General features: G+C 41.5%; 1 protein-coding gene across 2 annotated transcripts in view; it reads left to right on the forward strand.

Moving 5' to 3' along the window:
* LOC140732255 (cell adhesion molecule CEACAM5-like) overlaps positions 1 to 20,881 on the forward strand; it is a 39,365-nt gene extending 18,484 nt beyond the window's left edge. Inside the window, exons 6-10 of one of the 2 annotated variants that reach the window (XM_073054626.1) lie at positions 1,154 to 1,417; positions 9,012 to 9,287; positions 11,000 to 11,260; positions 18,452 to 18,565; positions 19,598 to 20,881. In XM_073054626.1, the coding sequence (XP_072910727.1) occupies positions 1,154 to 1,417; positions 9,012 to 9,287; positions 11,000 to 11,260; positions 18,452 to 18,564 (914 nt within the window). In that variant the 3' untranslated portion in view covers position 18,565; positions 19,598 to 20,881. Of the gene's footprint in view, positions 1 to 1,153; positions 1,418 to 9,011; positions 9,288 to 10,999; positions 11,261 to 18,451; positions 18,566 to 19,594 lie in introns of both variants that reach the window. The other variant, XM_073054616.1, reaches the window with a different exon arrangement.
* Positions 20,882 to 21,182: the final 301 nt, after the last annotated feature.

Below are 21,182 nucleotides of genomic sequence, written 5' to 3' on the forward strand. Positions count from 1 at the left end.
GTCAAAAGCTGTTCATAACTGATCCACGACCCGGGATATGGAACTATCATTCTGGTCATATTTTGCCTACAGACATGCAATGGGTACACAGCTGCCTTCTATCTTGGAACCCTATTTGACCTGTTAGAGGATTTTTTAATTTGTGGAACATCCCTGAATTTGAGAGTTCGTGTCATTGCATTAGTAGAAGTCTAATTGTTCTGTACTGCATGGTCAGGATGGAATTTAGATGGAGCTTTATAGCGAATTCAGCCAGGGTATCAACATCAGTGTGCGTTCATCTTTTTGATATGTCATCTATCGATGGGTGGCATAACATTGAGAACATGAAGGTCGCTTGAAATAACAAAAGGAAGTAAATACTCCCAAAGGCAATGTTTTCCCGGATGCATATTCACTAATAATCTGCATTAAATGTTCATCATGAAAAGGAACACAGATGGTGCACTTCTGGGGTTGGCACGTAACTTTGACATTGAGTTAGACTCCTGACTATCCAAGAACTTCTAGTCACGACAAAGTCGTTTTACATTCATTTGTATAATGAAAATAATATCAAAATGGCCGCGTGTTTTCAACCCGTTTTAGAATTGTTTTAATTGCAATATTGATTTACACAGTTCCAACTTTATGCCAAAATCTGTATTTAACAGCAATTTTGTTTGAAATTCAAAAGGCATCTTATAAGGGTGTTGCCTGAATGAGAGGGCATATGCCATGAATAGAGGTTTGGCAACTAGGATCGTTTACTCTGGAGTGGCAGAGGCTGAGGTCAGACCAGATAAAAGAATAATATTATATGAGAGGCATCCAATATACACCAGCTTAATCTCCACACAAACACTGAAGGTGAGAGGGAAAGTTCTAAGGAGATGTGTAGGCCGTGTTGTTTTGGTACACTTCAGGTACCTGGAATTCGTTGCCATGGCAAGTGATGTACACAGATACAATAGGGACGTTCAGGTTAGGTGCATAGATATGCAGAGGAATGAGAAACATAGACAACGTGCGGGCAGAAGGTTTTAATTTAATTTGGTTTCATTAGCTTAAGTATTTCAGTATAACATTTGTGGACTGAAAGGCCTGTTCCTGTACAAAAACATTATAATAGTCTATGCTTTCTTAAATGTAACTGTGCATTACGTTTTTTTAGATGGACCAGATACAATTAAGATTACGCCTGAAGACAGCAAAGAAACATACAGTGTCGAATCTAATCTCACGCTCAACTGTATTGCGGAATCAGTTCCACCCGCAGAATTTGAATGGCAGCTAAATGGAAAAAGTCTTAAAAAGAAAACCCAGGAACTTGTTATTATCAATATGACCAAAGATGACTTCGGAAATTACACCTGTCGTGCTTATAATAACATCACTAAAATATACGTCACGACAACAAAACTAATAGTTGCAAACGGTAAGAAATTAGCTCTTCATCTATCAAGTATTAACCGGCATTATTCATTTGTCAGGATTCACAAACGGGTGACACTGCATGAACTGTGACTCTAACATCGGTCGATAAAATTACAGTTGACAGAATGTGATATAAAAACGCAATACAGTAACACCACCAGAGATCAGTGTAAAAAAAAAACCCATAAATAAAATAGCAGCTAGCAACGCACACAATGTGCTGGAGGAACTCAGCCGCCAAGTTAGCATCTCTGGAAAAGAGTACAGTCGAAAAGAGTTTCGGGCCGAGACCCTTCATCAGGACTCTTCATTTTTTTTTTCCGCTTCGGTACTGATGAAGGTTCTCACAGAAACAGAGTCATCGAAAAGTACAGCACAGAAACGAGTCCTTGGGCATATCAATCTGTGCAGAACTATTAGTCTGCCTAGTCTGCCTAACTCCTTGAACTGTACCTGCAATATAGCCCTCATTATCCGGCCCATCTTTGTATCTGTCCAGATTTCTCTTAAACACTGGAGAGGGGACAGATGATGATGCCAAAAATCGGCAATAGAAGCATTGATGGAAAATTTTATCAGATGGGAATATTTCCTAACAGGAATAGCACCAGCGACTGAGATAGAGGTGGACAATAGGGTCTTTTTAGAGACACTTAAAGAGGTACATGGATCTTAGAAAAAATAGATGACTATGCGGTAGTGAAATTCTAGGCATTTTCTAGATTAGGTTACATTGTCGGCACAAAATTGTGGGCCAAAGTGCCTGAAAAGTGCTGTAGATTTCCCTGTTCAATGTTCTGTGTTCTAGGTCAGGATAAATAAGCAGGAATTAGAAGGGTTATCAAAACAGAGAAACGGTCAAATCATATAAGGATTTTTTTTATACGAACAGAGGATGCCAGAGGTTAAAAAGAAGTGATGCAGAGAAGAAAATGTCCTCACTTTTAAAAAGTCTGGTTTTATATTCAAAGATTGAACTTGCCGTTTGCAGTCTCATTGTGGAAGCAGGATTAAGTTGGTGTTTTTTCTTGACATGTATCTTGATGATATGTCAGAGGTTGTATTTGGTGCCTGTATTTCATGATTCATTCATAGACCAAATTTGTAACATGTTTGTGTATCCCAGAGAGGCCCCGATTTTGTGTGTGTGTGTGTGTGTGTGTGTGTGTGTGTGTGTGTGTGTGTGTGTGTGTGTGTGTGTGTGTGTGTGTGTGTGTCTGTGTTTGTGTGTAGTGTATCTATGGTGTGCTTGTGTATGTTTATGTGAGTGTATGAGCAGACTGCAGCATATACCTCATACACCAGAACAGCAGCAATAGATTATTCAGCTAAAGATGCTACATTGAACCTGTAAAACTAGTGATCAAATACCATCAAAACTAATCCCATCAGCCTATCTATAAAATGTGCACGTTCCTTCATGTCTTGCACATTCACGTGCCTGACAAATTTCCTGTGTATGGTTTTATCGCATTCGGCAACAGCACTACCACAGCGATTGATTAAATGTGTAAAATCTTGCCCAATACATTTCACAGAGACAAAGTCGTCGAACAGTACAGCACAGAAACGGGATCTTGGACAGATCTAGTCTGTGCTGAACTATTGATCTGCCTAGCTCATCGAACTGCACCTGCAATATAGCCCCCCATTTCCGGCCCAGCTTTGCATCTATCGAAATTTCTCTTAAGTACTGATATCGAACCTGCATCTACAACTTGTGCAGCCAGCTTTTTACATACTCTCAGCACTTTTTGAGAGAAGATGTCTGCCCTCAAGTTTTCCTTAAATATTTCACCTTTCTCTTTTCACCATCTGTATCTGTTCTCTCACCCAAAAGCCTGCTTGTCTTTACCGTAGCTACATCTCTCATAATTATAATTCCCACATTCTCCAGCGCTCTAGGGAAGAAAGTCCTAATCTGTTCAAATTTTTCCTATAACTGGTCCTCAAATCCTGGCTACAGCTTTGTAAAATTTTTGCACTCTTTCAACTTTCTTAACATTGTTTAGATTTCTGAAATGTGCCAAAAGCTTTCCTTATGACGTCATCTCCATGTGACGCCACTCACAAGGAATTACAGATACCTCTTGTATTCTGAAAATCCTCTGCTCTGCCATGCTCCTCAGTGCATTACAGCTCAACATGTTTTGTTGATGCATGTATTTATTTGCTTGTTTATTTAATTAACTTTGACTCCAAGATCTCTCTGCAACACTATTAAAGGTCTTATCCATAACAGTATGCTGCCTCGTTGCATTTGCCCCACCAAGTGCAACACTTCACATGTATCTGGTTGAAACTCCATCTTCCATTTTTGTGCCAATATTTGCAACTGAACTATCTCGCACTGCATTCTTTGCCAGGATCCTGCACTAATTATGACTCTACCAATCTTATTATCATGCACAAACTTGCTACACACCAATTTACATTTTCATCCAGTTCATTTATAGCCATCACAAACGGCAAAGGTCCCAGCAAAGACTCCTGAAGAGCATCACCAGTGCAGACCTCGACCACCAAAAAATCTCTCGATGTGCAAGCCAGTTTTGAATCCAAGCAGCCAATTCGCTGCGGACCACGTGCATCCTAAGATCTTTTTCAAATGCTTTACTAGAATCGATGTAGGCAACATCTATTGCTCCACCTTTATCGATCTCTCTCGTTACCTTGTCAAAAATTTCATTCAGGTTGTTAAGGCATGAAATGACACATAAAAAGCCATGCTAAATATCCCTAATAAGGCCATGGGATTCCTAATGCTAATATATCCTATCCCTATGAATTCTATCCAGCAGTTGTACCACAACTGATGTGAGACTCACCAGTCTATCGTTTCCAGTATTTTCCCTTGTTCCCTTCTTCAATAGAGGTACAACATTAAGTCTTGGCCAGTCCTTTTGGCCACCTACGCCTAGAGAGGTCAAAAGATACAAGTCAAGGTTCCAGCAATCTCGTCCGTTCCCCCTTCAATAACGTGGAGTTAATCCTATTGGGCACTGGGGACGTATCCATCTTTAGACTCATTGGAGTCCCAACGTTTCCTACTCCTTGAACTCTAACCACTCTTGACCCAAAGGGATAACTGCACTCAGCTTCACTTGCCCCATCACTGAAGTGTTCCCAAAACCAATGGATCCACGTTTAAGGCCTCTTCATCTCATGTCCTCGATATTTATTGCTTAATATTTTATTATTATTATTATTATTATTATTATTATTATTATTATTATTATTATTATTATTATTATTATTATTATTATTATTATTATTATTATTATTATTATTATTTCTTATGTTTGTATTTACTCAATTTTCGCTTGCTGCACACTGGTTGAATGCCCTAGTGCTGGTTCGTATTAGGGAAGCTGAAATTTCCCTGACAACATTTTTTTCTTAATCTTTGAACATGCCTGTTCCTCAATGTCTCATCTATCTGCCTATCAATCTAGCTATTTATTTATGCATAATCTCTTTCTTTACAAAGTTATTTGTTTATTTCTATTTGTTCCTTTGATTGATCAATTACCAGCTTACTTACTCACTTTGAGATACAGTACAGAATCCGACTTTCCAGCCCATGGAGTCACTCCGCCCAGAAATTGTTGCATGTACCCTGACACAATGAAAAGTTTTTTTTTCTTTTCCCTGCATAGTGTTCATAGGGATCAAATCATTACAAAATGTACTGACGTAGAAGAAGGTGAAACAATAACAATGCAGAATGAAGTATTAAAGTTACAGAAAAGGTAAATTGCAGGAGAACAATACAATGTGGTTTATAAGGTCAAGTGTCGAACTTAACATAAGGGAAACTATTTAATGGTGATGGAATAGCTGTGTACAATGTGTCATTAAGCTCGTTCGTAAATGTTTTCAATTTTTTTTGATCTTCTGAGAAATGGCTAGGCTTGGTGCTTACTTGGTTGTACGATTGAGGCAGCGAAAATCATAGACAGTGTCGCTGGGGGCCGAATTCCATGGTGATTTCAGCGTTTTTTTCATGTTACGTGTAGAGCAGTTGCTACACCAAGCCGTTGTGCATCCTCTCATTTTCACTTCTATGGCACATCAGCAAAAACGGATAACGGTGCGTGGGTACATGCCTAATTTCTTTAGCTTTTTCATCAAAAAGAGGCTTTCCTGAACTTTCTTGACCATTACATCTAGATGGTTAGACGGAGACAAACTATGTTCACTCCTAGGGTCTTGAAGATCTCAAGTTCAAAAGGAGTTTAACCCATCAAGATTTTTTACATCGGCAGTAGAGAGAGGCAGAGGTGGAGGCGGTAGGATCGAGGTTTTGAAGGTATTGTGAAGCTGTTAATTACCAGGATAATGGACGGAATGGACATTCACATGCAAAAGTGATTAGTTGAGTTTAGAATTTAATTATTTGCTTAATCAGTTCTGCTCGATAACATGGACTGAAAGGGTTGTTGCTATGTTGTACTGCCTATAACACATTAGAACTGAACCTATGCCTTTGTTGCAATGTCACCGGAAAATGAATAGATGGCAAGAAAATAAGTCATATAATAAGATGTGCTGAATTGCCCATTAGATTTATGTTCTATATGAGTATATGTTCACAGAGGAAAATTGCCCTCTTTTCTCTGGATGACGTTTTACCAATATTTTCCAATCTCACCAGCCGGATGTCATGAATTGCTCACCGCCTTCTGTAATCTTCTGTTATATTTATTGCTCTGCATGTGTTTGCGTAAACCATTTCATCTAGGCCCCTACAGATATTCCGTCTTTTTGTTCTCTGTACTCATGAGCAAGTCTCTGCCTCCCAAGCAGAGATGATTTTCTCTCGTTTTGTGTAGAAATAGTTGCATTCCAAGCAGTTTGTTCCCAGAACAGCTCATAGCTAAGTTTGGTACAATGATGTTGGCCAATACTCAGCCTCATTCTCTCCACTTATTTTCAGTTACATCTGTACCTTGTTTGTGAATATGAGCAACGATTTCTCGGCGCATTGCCAAAATCTTTGCTAAAATCTAACTTGGGAAATTAGCCTCCTCTGACCAATCTAGTGTTGTCTGCCAGGTACTTGCGGTTGCCATGACCATTTCCAGCTGTTTATTTTTGCTTTGTTTAGGTAACAAGTTCTATGACTAAGTTTCCAGCTGGCAATGAATGTTACTGCTAAACTAAGAGGATCTTATACATTTGAATTTTCAACCATTTCAGGCCGTGCAGTCTCCAAATAGCGGAAAACAAAAGAGCAAGATAATCTTACTAAGTGAACTTCAGTAATTAGCTTTTGTGCCTTTAGATATAAGGTTCTGCTTGATAGAATTTCTGATCTGATCTGAAGGAGAACTTAAGTTAAATTTACACTCAAATAAACGCTTCGTTGGACAGAGGAGACTGTTTTATTATTATACATTTTAGCAATGAATTAGGCAATGTGCCACGCGAGCAGCTTACTCTAAACGTCCATGAATTCTTCGAGTTTGACTTTATAGAAACAGACCCTTCCAGCTTGCAAGACCAAACTCTCTGTGTCTAGCGCATATCACTACACACCCTTTCTCTCTCTGTGGTTGCATTGTAATTCTACCATCCTCTACAGTATCCTCCAGCACGTAGTTCCCACGATCCCGTGCTAAAAAAAGCAATCCCCATTGATGTCAATTAAACCGTTCCTCTTCACCTGTCAAAGAAAGCACAACAGCGCTTCTACTTATAAATTTGCGGAGAATTGGTCTGACATCTAAAACTTTGAGAAACATCTATAGATGTGCGCTGGAGAGTATATTAACTGGTTGCATCACGACCTAGTATGCAAACAACATTCTGTTTGAACGGAGAAGCTTGCAAAGAGTACAGCCCAGACCATCGGCAAAGCCCTCCTCACATTTGAGTACATCTATCAGAGGTGCAATTGCAGGAAAACACGATCCAACATCATGGAGCCCAACCAACCAGGCCAATTCCAACATAACTTATCAACAACAGCAAAACAAAAGCGATCCGTGCAATTCTAAAGAACTATTAAAACGCCATCGAAACGGACTGGTGGAACACTGGAAAATACTACCCTGCTCTAAAGAGCAATTTTCAGCTAAAATCAGTGTTTCGTTTAATGTGTGCGATGGCCTTAAAGTAGTAAATGATTTAGAAAGTCCTTCGATTTTAAATGACTGTAATCGTGATAGCAGACATGGCTGAATACAAGGGAATGAAGGTTTATATTCAAACATAAAGCGCCCCATTAGTGAATGACGTGAAATCCGTTTCCATTTTTTATTGGCTTTAAAGTTTCGTGTATACTTATTTTGGAGCCATGGCTTTCTGAGTATATACAGATCTAAGTATTGTGTTTTAGTTTTAATTATTTCTTGAATTATATTGTCACCAAAATAGCGCTAACGTTATTTGTTGATATCACTACATTTCACGTTGGTGACATCGCTCCTATGGTGAGTTCCACCTGCCGACCCCACCGCTTCTTCCCTTCACCGTTGCCACATCGGGATATGTAGAATTAAGGTACAGTTGCCTTGAGCAACGATATAACAGGTCACACTATTATAGGAAGGAGGTGCTTAAATTGGAAAGACTACAACAAAGATTTATAGTAAAGTTACGAGACCTAGAGGATTTGATTTAGAGGGACTGGCTGGCCAGGTTAGGTCTTTGTTCTTTAGAATGTAGAAAAATACGACACTACGTCAGATAAGCCATTAGAATTACGAAAGGAATAGGTAAGACGCATAGTAACAGGCTTTTCCAAGGGCAAATTAGGCCAAAAATAGGGGCAAAGACTCAATATGCGAGGACCAAGATTTAAAAGTTTCCAGAAGAGCTAATTCTTCTCACAGAGAGGGTAGGGAATATATGGTATGCACTGTAAGAAAAAGCGGTTAAGGCAATTTTAATATACTATCGTTTCAAAAGCACTTGGATAGCTACATGAAGTTGCAAGGCTTATAAGCATGTGGGCCAAAATTGAGACGAGGTGGCTAGACACCCTGCACGCTATAAGAAAAGTTTATTCCCTCTCTCTCTGGTGAATCTTTGTCATTTTCACTGCCAGAAGTGAAGGGAACAGCCGAGTCACTGAATATATTAAAGTCAACATCTTGGAGCATGGAAGTGGCAAGAGAGTAGTTACAAAGAGTAGATAACCAGGTCTCAACAGCCGAAACTCAAGGTGATAACAGAACTTACTATCCTTTCTCATATTGCTTATTGCTGTGGAAATCCATTCTCACTTCGATTAAAATTTTCTTCAAAATATGTAAATATGTCTTAGAATAATAGAGGGCTATGGGTAACACTAAGTAAATTCTAAAGTAAGTGCATGTTCGGCGCAGCATTGTGGGCTATAGGTTTTCTATGTTTCTATGTTAAATATCAACACTGTTCAGTCTCGATGGGAAACGTGGACATTTCCTTTTCACCCAAGATGCTGAGTCCTTGTGTCAGATTGATTATTTGCTCAAGCGTCCATCATCTGCAGTCTTGTGTATCTAACGCGTCACCATTCGTCGCTCCGTATATTCACAGCAAAGTTAACTCGATAGCTTCATCAAATTCAATAAAATTCTGATTTGGTTTTCTGTTTCTTTCCCAAGGCATTTCCGTACCCCATATCACATCCAGTTCCGAGGAACCAATTGAGTACAACACAAACGTGACCCTCACCTGTGACGTGTCTGGTCAACCAGTTTCCATTCGATGGAGCAAGAACGAGCACGCTGTCCCAGAAACCGAGAACGCAAGGCTTTCAGAGAGAAACAGAACCTTAACGATAAGAGAATTGAAGAGAAAAGACGCGGGGAACTACTCCTGTGAGGCGAAGGGTCTGCACGATTGGAAAGAGAGCAAGCTGTTCCAGCTAGTAGTTTACTGTAAGTTCCGAATAATCGGCTATTAGAGTTGTGTGTTCTGTTCTTATTGTGGGTCACCCTGTTCCAAGGGTAAACGAGGTCGCAGTGCTAAACAACGAACGGACTTGTTGGGCGCGGTTTTCATTTCTATCGAAGCCAGTCTGAACGATCTTTCTGGTGTTCGGAGCAAGCATTTGTGGCTCATTGAAAGGCGCCTGCAACATATTGACTGTAGGGTTCGTAACATCATGGCCGTGGTCACGAAACAAGTCTTCCTATCCTGGACCAATAAAAATCAATGCTAAATTGACTGCAAAGCGTCCTCGGGTATTCTGCGATAATGAAAACTTATAAACGACATAACACAAATTTTCTGTTCCAAGCTTTTCCCCATTGTTGGGTTGATGTTTGCAGGTGCTTTTCCCTCTCTCTCTCTCTCTCAGACGCATAACTGTTCGTTTCACATGCTTCGCTTGAATTGTCGTATGATAATTACTGTACACAGTCCGGCGTTGCCGAGTGCGCATTGTACGGCCGCAATGTGACCTCTCGATCATGGCCTTGTGGTCAATTCATGCCACTCTTTCCCATGTTACATGGCGGTTATCTGCCGAACTCTATGACATCCGGGTACCAGCTGATGCTCTTCTGTTCGATTAGGCCCTTTAATGTGAGATCTCAGCATGACTTTCTGTCCTTAACAAGTACCTACACGCTCATTAATTTCTGCTGCTATTTCTCCCTGTCAACAAATTGCCACATATTTGTCCTTGATAGAGAAATTATTTTACATTCTGCATTTCATACCAGGAAATATTCCTTTTCTTTTTAACGGGTTAAAACCTACTGGGGCTTCGGCCATCAAAGGCAGCTCCCGGAGACTCCCTGTCCTGGGCCGAAGGTTGATCAGCCCTGTCGTTTCCGCTTCACACGTATTCATACGTCGCCTAGGCCAGGATCCTTACTATCTGAGGGATGACGCATTTGGAGCTTCAGTCAGCGTTACCGTAGTACCCGAGCTTTTAAAGGTAGAGGTTGCTAGTTCCTTGCACAATCCTCCTTATTTTGCAGTCGGGTTTTGCTAGCGTTTATAGCTGAGTTTTAAAGATTTTATGAAAGAATAAAGAATTCCCGGTCACTGCACGGGTCTCTGATTGTTGTGGAGTCTGCTGGCAACGTTACGGTTAATCCAATGTTGGGCAAATTAGTAGTATAGATAACAGATGACTCGTTTGTTGCTGAAAACATAGAGTACCTTTCAATTAATTGTGAGCTGATTAATTAGTTATGTTTAAACTGCGTTGTTGTTTTACGCTTTATTTTTAAGGATCGGGGTGTTTACTTAGTGCAACTGATGCTGGGGGGGGGCGGTGGAATATAATCTGTTTTGGAATGTTATAGGAAGCCTAGAGTGGCACGAAAGAAAGACGTCCCTTTGCACCATTAGGTGAGAATGAGCTGCAATTAATCGAAAGATAATCTTAAGACAAGCACGAACATAATAGACCCAATGACATCCTTCTGTGTCGCAATTATATGAGGCATATGATACCGTGTTATGTTGAAATATTTTGTCCTGATTGAAACGTGAGTTATTTCGGTGAGCGCAATATCATCAAATCTATTTCCAGTCTACAACTCGATAGAATAGCATTTAAATTTCTCAGTTCCTTGCAAACTGGACTCATTTTCTTCTGAGTCCGCTAACTTATTAATATGTTGACTTGTTGCAGACGGACCAGATGATCTCCAGCTATTAGTTAGTCCCGATTCAGCATCTGAGAGTGGCTCAAACGTGACACTAACGTGCAATGCATCGTCCTTTCCATCTTCGGAATTTCAATGGCTATTCAACGGAAACTCGCTACAACACAACGAAGAGCAAATGGTGATCCTCAACCTTCACCAAAATAAAACAGGAAATTATACTTGCGAGGCTTTTAACAGCAAAACCGGACTCAGGAAATGGACATCGGTACTAGTTTCCCTGAGAGGTAAATGGAAAATGTTCTGAAAATTGTGAATTGAGTTCAATATATGCAGAAAATGTACATATTGGCAAGGTACGGCGGAATAAGATAAGACTAGATTTCATATACTGTATTGCATCTCAAGTCCTATGTCAAGGTATTCACGCACAAAATGGTGGAGGAAATCAGCAGGCCAGGTAGCATCAATAGACAACGGTACAGCCAACGTTTCGGGCCCAGACTCTTCACCAGGCCTGGGGAAAAAAAGACGAGGTCGGAGTGAGCGGTGTGTTGGGGGGGGGGGGGGGGGGAGGAATGGGAGGAAGAGGTGCAAGGTCATCGGTGAAATCGTGAGGGGGAAGGGGTAAAGATGTTAGAAGTTGATTCGTTAAAGAAATAAATGCAGAAGAAGAGGCGATCTGATTGGAGAGGGTAAAAGACCATAGAAGAAAAGGAAGGGGAGAAGCATCAGAAAGAGGCAATGGGCAGGTACAGAGTTAAATTGAGTGAGGAAATGGAAATGAAGAATGGTGAAGGAGATGGCGTTGGCAGTTACAGAAAGATCGATATATAAATGTTCATGCCATCATGTAGGAGGTTACCCAGACAGAATACAAGGTGTTGCTCCTCCAACCTGAATGTGGCCTCATCGCAGCAGGAGAGGGGACCATGAACTGACACTATGGTATGGGAATGGGAAGAGGAATTGAAATGGATGGCTACTGGGAGATCCTGCATTTTCTCGCAGAGTGGTCTCTCAATCTATATATCACCAATATATAGGAGGCACACCAGTAGTATTGAATGCAGTAGATGACCCCAACAGACACAGGTTAAGTGTCGCCTCACGTTGAAGGACTGTTTCGTCCTGAATGGTAGGGAGGGATGAGGAAAAGCAGCAGGTGTGGCACGTTCCACTTACAAGCGTAGGTGCCATGTGGGAGATCGGTGAGGAGGGACAAATGGAAGAGACATATAGGAAATGAAACCCTGAGGGAAGCAAGAAGTTGTAGTGAGGGAAAGATGTCCCTGGATCCCGTTGGAGATGGCGGAAGTTATGGAAAATTATATGCGGGACGCGGAAGCTAGTGGAGTGATAGGTGAGGACAAAGGAACCCTCTCCCTGGTGGGTGGCGGGAGAATGGGGTGAGTGCAGACGGGTGCAAAACGGATGAGATGCGGGTGAGGGCAGCGTTAATGGTGGAGGAATGAAAGCCACTTTCTTTGCAGAAGGAGGACATTTCTTCAGTTTTGGAATCAAAAGCCACATCCTGAGAGCAGATGCGACAGAGACCGAGGAACTGAGAGAAGGGAATGGCATTTTTACATGTAAAAGAGTATGAGGAAGTATGGTCCAGGTAGAATCAGTGGGTTCTTCAAATATATCAGTAGATAATCTATCTCCAGAAATAGAGAGCTCGAGAAAGAGAAGGGAGGTCTCGGAAGTGGACTAGGTAAATTTGAGGGCAGGGTGGAAATTTGAGGAAAACAGGATGAGATGCAGATGAGTTTAACGAGCACAGCATGGGTGCCGGAAGCAGCACTAATGAGGTAATCGAAGTAGCGTAGGAAAAGTTGGGGAGTGAGATTGTGGCTGACAAAAAAAAAAACTGGGACTTTTGGAAGTGGCTTTGGCTACACCTTTTGTTTGAAAGAAGTGGAAGGGTCTGAAGGAAAAATTATTGAGAGTGAAGACCAGTTCCACAAGATGGATAAGAGTGGTGGCTCAGGGGAACAAGTTGTGTCTGTTGTCTAGAAAGGAGCGAAGAGCTCTAAGCCCCTGCTGATAGGGGATGGAAGTGGACATAAATGCTAAAAATGAGACAATCTGGGACAGGAAACTTGATGTCATTGAAAAGATCCAGAGTGTGTGGTGTGTCCCGTATGTAAGTAAGAAGGGACTAAACCGGGAGGATAAAACAGAGTCAAGTGTGCAGATATAAATTCTGTTGGGCAGGAATAAGAACTAAGTACTGGGTCTACCTGGACATCAGTTAGAACAAATGAATGGAGAGTTTCAATGCATAAGTACAAGTATGTATAGTTTCAAATCAAAATTTGTGAAGGCGTCACAGGAATAAAGAATCATGTAAGCAGCATTCATAATAACAAATTAAACCTAAGTTATGGTATGCATATTTTAGAAGCAAGCACATTAATGCAAAACTCTAACTCTATTTTGGTGCAATGTGGTCACAGTGTTATAAGCTGCAGTGGTTAAGGTTTTTTCGATGTTTCCACAACCAAATTCCTGAAGAAAAGTAACAGTTCTTGAGCCTAACTCTGTGGAACTTCAGGCTTCTTTCATTTTGCCGGTTTGTATCTACTAGAAGATGGAATGGTCTGGATGGTAGGGATATTTGATGAATGATGTTGCCTTCTTGAGGGGCACCTTCTGGAAAAACTACCGATGGTGAAAAGTGAGGTGTCCATGATGAATTGGGCAGATTATAATCTCAGAATATGATACAGTTGCTGTCACAGATGTAATTGACACCTAGCATTTGTCAGTGTCATAACAACTCGATGGCGTACAATGAATATTTGTGGTTCCAGAGACTATGGGGTTTAGGTGGCATTCGTGTACATTTCCAAGCCAATATCCCAGGTAGACAACACGGTTAAGAAGGCACTTGATACATAAGAGAAGACGCATTTATTAATGGGGTCACATCGGGTGCACTGTGTGCAGTCCTGGTCACAAATCTATCGGGAGAATTATGTTGAAGTGGTAACAGAATATGGCCATCATCATGTTGCATTCGATGAAACGTTTCAGCTCCTAAGAGAGACTGGATATGATAGCTGTTTGTTCCTTGGAGTTGAAAAGGCGGTGGGGCAATTAACAGACGTATCACTAACGGCTCCTGATGGACCAAAAAAAAGTAATCGCTTCTTTTAGCAGAGATCTGAATAATCGTGAGAATGTGTTTACGACAAGAGATAGAAACAAGACAACTTGAGTTTTTTTTCATGTAGACGTTATTTAAAATCTGCGTCTCACTGCGTGAGTCGATGGAAGAAAAACTATACTCCAACCACTTTCTGGAGGTATTCACGCAATCACTTGTAATGTCATAGATAGAAGGCTACAATTGAATGCTAGATTATAGAATACATAGGTTGTTTGTTGATAGTCGTCAGGGGCATGGTGTTGTGATGAACCTGCTTCCATGCTGTACCGTTTTATCTATAATACTGGATAAAATAAATAGACTCCCTGCACTACATTCTTTAAACTTTGCCTGCTGCCAATCATAACGAAGGTGTCACGACATACAATAATCAACTCCTTTCAACCAATACTACGTTAAATCCATCTCACCCTTCCTGCATTCCATTCAATTTCTTTACATGTCGACACCATTCAACCAGCACGCCTTTACCGATATGGGGGGAAGTTCGAGCACCCCACAAGCAACACAATATGTCATCATACAAAGTGATGCTGATGCTATGGTCAAAGCAACACGTTCAACACGTTGGAGGAACTCAGCAGGTTGTCAGCATCCGTGGAAACGAGCAGTCAACGTTTTGGGCCGAGACGCTTCATCAGGACTGAAGAGGGAGGGAGCAGGGGCCCTATAAAGAAGGTGGGGGACGGGGTGAGAAGGAGGAGGCTGGTGGGTGTCAGGTTAAAAAACAATCAGAGGGAAAGATCAAGGGGTGGGGGAGGGGATAGGCAGGAAAGGTGAAGAAGGAATGCAAGGTGAAAGCACTGTGTAGTAGAAGAAGGCAGAATCGTGAGGGAGGTGATAGGCAGCTGGATGAGGAGGCAGAGTGAAACTGGGATGCGGGAAGGGAGATGGAAGGGATTACTGGAAGTTGGAGAATGCAATGTTCATGCCAAGGGGCTGGAGACTACTCAGACAGTATATGAATTGTTGCTCCTCCAACCTGAGTTTGCCTCATCATGGCAGTAGAGGAGGCCATGTATGGACATATCCAAATGGGAATGTGAAGCATAGTTGAAGTGGGTGGCAACCGGGAGATCCTGTCTGTTGTGGCGGATGGAGTGGCAGTGTTTTACGAAGCAGTCCCCCAATCTGCGTCGGGTCTCAACGATGTAGAGGAGGCTGCACTGGGAGCACCAGATGCAATAGATGACCCCGACAGACTCACAAATGAAGTGTTGCCTCACCTGGAAGGACTGTTTGGGGCCCTGAATGGTGGTAAGAGAGGAGGTGTAGGGACAGGTGTAGCAATTATGTATCCAGGGATATTTGCCAGGTGGGAGATCTGTGGAGAGGGACGTGTGGACCAGGAAGTCGTGGAGGGAATGGTCCCTGCAGAAAGCGGAGAGGGGTAGAGAGGGAAAGATGTGCTTAGTGGTGGGGTCCTGTTGAAGGTGGCAGAAGTTGTGGAGAATAATATGCTGGATCTGGAGGCTAGTGGGGTGGTAGGTGAGGACAAGGGGAATTCGGTCCCTGTTGTGGTGACAGGAGGTTGGCGTGAGGGCAGAAGTGCGGGAAATGGAGAAGATGTGAATGAGGGCAACATTGATAATGGCAGAAGGGAAACCACGATTCTTAAAGAAAGAGGACATTTGAGAAGTCCTTGAACGGAAGGCCTCATCCTGGGAGCAGATGACGTTTTACTAATATTTTCCAAACTCAGGACGGAGACGGAGGAACTGGGACTAGGGAATAGCATTTTTGCATTTGTCAGGGTGGGAAGAGGTATAGTCGAGGTAGTTATGAGTCAGTGGGTTTATAGAAGATGTCAGTGGACAGTCTGTCTCCAGAGATGGAGACCGAGAGATCAAGAAAGGGAAGCTATGTATTCGAGGTGGACCACGTGAATTTGAGGGCTGGGTGGAAGTTAAAGGCAAAGTCGATGAAATTGACGAGCTCAGCATGGGGTGCAGGAAGCAGCACCAATGTAGTCGTCCATGTAGTGACCCTCCTCTTCTAGCTGCCTATCACCTCTCTCATGATTCTGCCTTCTTCTACTACACAGTGTTTTCACCTTACATTCCTTCTTCACCTTTCCTGCCTATCCCCTCCCTGCTAACCTTCCCCCATCCCTTGATCGTTCCTCTGATTGGTTTTTAACCTGACACTCACCAACCTTCTCCTTCCCACCCACCCCCCACCTACTTCAGAGGGCTCCTGCTCCCTCCCTCTTCAGTCCTGACGAAGGGTCTTGGCCCAAAATGTTGACTGCTAGTTTCCACGGATGCTGTCCGACCTGCTGAGTTCCTCCGGCATGTTGTGCGATATATCATGTCCAGTCTCTTCTCGGGACTGTAAGGTCCTGCTGATGGCTATCTGCTGTAACCACTCCAGTGCAATACTCCCAATAGTGTTGCGACCATGACTGTACACAGTGCTCCCGATGAGACCGTATTAATATATTTCCATTTCCTTTTCTACATGATCCCGGCTACCGAACGCATGCACATAAAATAACTTCTTAACTGATTGTCTACCTGTGAAATTGGCTTGGAGTGCCAAGTGATTCCTCTGCATTATAGTTGAAGTTGATGGGTCATGGGGATAATGCAAAAACATGTTCTGTGTTGCCTTGAACTCGATTGCCAAAGTCGTTAGTCTTAAGCGGGAGAGACATAAATTTTATGCTCCATATATGTTCGTGGGCTATTTCATCCTTTAAGGCTAGAACATGGTAATAATTTTTGGCTGGTGTTGCATTGACAGTGCGATGTGTCCCCAAGTGCAGATAGAAATAGCACTTGACAATTTATAGCTAAAACAAGATCAGTATTTTTAAAGTATCGTAAATAGTGTAATTTCTTGTTGAAGGCGGCCTTGTATTCCTGTGCTGAACTCCACATAAATTTTTGAGGCCACTGCAGCTGGAGGCGCTGGCTTCACAAGTGCGTGGGTTAACGCCTCAAAAATATCCGGCTTTTCCACGTTCTCTCAAATGACACAGTGGATTTGCGCCAAGATCTCCGGTTTCTGGAGATCGACTGGCAGTTGAACTGGCTCCTGTAAATTGTATCCCCACCCAGGCAGATTCCAGAGCCAGACGGGTTCTGCTTCGCCCGTGGAAGAGAATAATTTGCTTTGCGACGCGGTGGTTTGGGTTGGTCTGTCCAGAACCAGAACGCAACAGGCAGCCATGTAGTATGAATGAATATTATCTCCAGCCATGATAAAACACTCTTCAACCCTCAGTAAATTATTTTATCTCAGGGAATACAAGTATTGCTATGCCTATATAAACATATTGACATTAATTCTGAAAGGCTGGGTGGCACAAAATTAGTGGGATTGTTCCACATGGTTCAAAAACCACCAGACGATGGTTTATAATGTTTATTCGAAAGACTATATTTTTCTTTTTTTTTTCACTGTGTGTTGTGCTCGGGATTTAGTGTTGGGAAGAATGATAGAACGAGAAACCTTGTCACTTTGAAAGCTCACTGCTCTCGAGACTGAAAACTCCTGGGCGTTAAAACCATGCTGAGTACAGAGTTGTTGGTGTGGTCTGCTGATGCACATTTTTGGAAAATTCTATGGAATGAGTAACGTGTCAGAAGAGTTTAATATATAGCTTTGGTATCGTGGGCCACTGTTCTAAACTATTTAATTGATAACAAAATGGTAATTACCTTCCATTTCCATTCTGTCATTTCTTCATCCAATTGCTAAACACGCTGGGTCATTTAGGACTTTGGTTTTAATCCTAGAATATGGCAACGTTGCTACTGAACCCAAACCTTTCGTGCTAAAGTACGAACAGCAATTTTTTAGCTTGTTCAGTTATCTTCCTGTAATGCACCGCAAATAAACCAGTTCCAGTAGGCATCTTGTGATGAAGAATACCGTCCGAGATCATGACACCCCTGATAAAGGGCGGGAGGGACATGATCTCATGGACACAGATTAAATGGAGGAGAGTGAGATATTTAGCAATCACACAATAATGCATAGAGTCTGTTCTCAGTGGTAATGTCAGATAATGCAATATTATGCGGTGTGGAAATAAGAAAAAGGTCGAGTTGTTTTGCAAGATGGTTTATTTTCACTACAAAGGAATGATGTGGAAATATTTCAGAGACCACAGAGATGAAACAATGAATTAGCCATTTTACTGTATGCGCGAGCAGCCACTCGACTTCTAAAGCTTAAACCTGATACAAGAAGTCAATTATCTTCACTAAATAGGAAAATATATTTGGTTGTTTCATACTTATAGAATGTTCAAACTATATCAATTGTCTCTTTTATTTCTTAATTTCTGAAGAATCAGATGATCTGCAGGATTACGGAAATAAGTCCTGGATCGCTGCTGCTGTCATTGGTGTTCTGGTCATCATTGCTCTCAGTGCCTGCGCATGCTTCAGAAACAGAAACTAAAGTAAGCCCCACTCTATTCACTTTCTCCCATCAGAACGTTACAGTTAAACTTATCCCGGCATAGAGTGGGATGACCAGAGTAATTAAAATTGGAAGATGAAGGTCATGAACATCAACATTTTGAGGGAACAGGCATTTCCTTTGCAATATGGGAGGCTGGACATGAATTGTTGGTTGTGTACATTGCAATAGAATTCATCAAAAACATCGACGGAAGATGGGATGCATGCTTGGGCTGATTGGTCTGAGTGGCTAGTGTGGATGTCCTATGTCCCAAGTAGGTGTTAGAATCATTATAGTCACAGAGACATGCAACACTTGGCCCATGCCGACTGGGATGCCAAAATGAGCTAGTTCCATTTGTCTGCATTTAGACTATATCCCTATAATCGTTCCCTATCCAGATCCATCTGTATTTTAAACTCTGTAACTGTACCTACCTCTCCCAATTCCTCTAACAGCACCTGACATTTATTGACACTCTTTGTGTGAGAAGATGGATGTCATGTCCCTTTCCGATCCTTCTCTTCCTACATGAAATTCATGCCAGCTGACTATCGGCTCTTTTATCCTTGGAAAATGATCTTGACTAATCATGGTACCTATATGTCTCACGAGTTCATACACCTCGATATGCTCACATCAGGGCATCCAGTGCTCCAGGGGGAAAATGTTCCAGCCTATCCAATCTTTCTTTTTAACCTAAACCTACCAATCCCGGCGATATTCTCATGAATCCTTTGTGTACCTGTTTGAGCTAAATAGCATCCTCTCCATAGCAGGCTGGCTATGACTACACAGAGTACTCAAATGTGGAGTATGAATGTCTTGTATAGCTGCAGCATAACATCCCAACTCAAAATCTTGACTGATAAACCAAGTGTGCTAAATGCATTTTTGCACCATACCCACTTCCAAAATGCTACATCTCCACATTCAATATGTGAGAACAAATTTAACAGTTGACATCATAAAGTCTCTTACGATCTCCGGGCTGTCTTCAAACTAATGTTCTTCTCTTTATATCCAGCAGATGGAGAGGGTGTGGACAGAAGATTATTGCACACCAAATCTATTAAACACCACAAGAAATGAAAAGAGAAATATGCTGGAAATTCTTACCCTGGTTGTCTGTCTCCTGCTGAAATCGTACAGTCAAAAGTCGCTTTCGATTTGAGAAATTTGTGTTGATACCATGTGATGGGGCTGGTACAATATGGATTCTGGCTTGCCTTTATTAACCTGATTATGCAACAATTGCATCGTAGGGTTATTTGAAAAAGGGCAGGTCTGCTGTAATGACAGGCTCTTTAATGTTTTTATTAAAGTTATATCTTTCTTTGTACCAACAGAATACATTGAAGTTCTCTCTTCCTGCTGCCTCAAAGCAAACATGCTGGGACACTATTGGATTTAGAAGGTTTACGGGTATCCTCTTTTTGGCAGCCCAGGCCTTGCTCCTAATTCTTTTGGATAACACGGACTTACTTGCTTAGACTTAAACATAATGTGCTGCTTTCTGATATTAAAGTGCTTTATTTGTAAATAATGCAGTCCATGATTTCAAATCAATATAGAAGCAAAAGCCTGGTTACATTCCACAAGTTTACTTGCCCCTGCTTGTGGTGTCCGAGGAATCATTTGATAAAACATACCATTGTTATTGTAATGCTTATGTTATTTTTTTTCATCCTGTTCTGCAAATGACAACAATGTGGGGATTGAGATTAATGATTCAGATTTATTTGTTACTTGTATTGAAACATACAGTAAAATGCTTTGTTTGAGTTAATAACTAACACACCCAATAATGTGTTGGGAGCAGCCAGCAAATATCACCACACACTCCATCACCAACAAAAAATACCCACAACGCTTGCCAGAACAAGACAGAACACAGCAAGCGATGAAACAGAAACATCAGAAGATGTTCCTACTTTGCTTGCAGACTTCTCAAGTAACCCCCTCTTTCAAGTGGCGTTGGCATGTTCTCAATCTATTAGCTCCACCATTCTCAAGTCCACATTATTGTCATTTAACTATATGCGTGTATATAACGCACATAGAAGCGGAACAATGTTTCTCCGAACCATGGTGTATTTCACCAATCTGTTGGTTATATCTTTACGGTCACGTCCAATTTAATTTTGCACTAATCCATATTGCACTGCTGTATTCTACATGTCTATTGTTTTGCACTTTCCTATATATCTGCTATATTTATATATCATGAATGCCGGTGACTCTGTGTGTTTCAGACACACAAGGAATTTCATTCCACCATGTTGCAAATGATAATAAACCAATCTAAGTCTAATGGCAAAATCAGAAATGATATTTAAGAAAAATGGACAATAACAGAATACGGTCAGTATCCAAACCCCCATCCTCCACAGTTCAGATCTGTCTGTTTCAATGACACTGCGTCTGCGATGGGGTTGTAAATGCTGTGTGACTTGATATTGCCATTTGCTGCTTGCTGAATTTTCTGTTAATTTATTTAGAAGAAACAGCACAGAGGACAGGCAAATGTTCCGTAAGACACAAGGGAATGATCTATGTTAGAGTCGTCTTGAATGGATTACAGTCGTTACAAACAGCCTCTCTCCCGGCTACTG

Source organism: Hemitrygon akajei, chromosome 1 (assembly GCF_048418815.1).
Source record: "Hemitrygon akajei chromosome 1, sHemAka1.3, whole genome shotgun sequence".
Lineage (NCBI taxonomy): Eukaryota > Metazoa > Chordata > Chondrichthyes > Myliobatiformes > Dasyatidae > Hemitrygon > Hemitrygon akajei.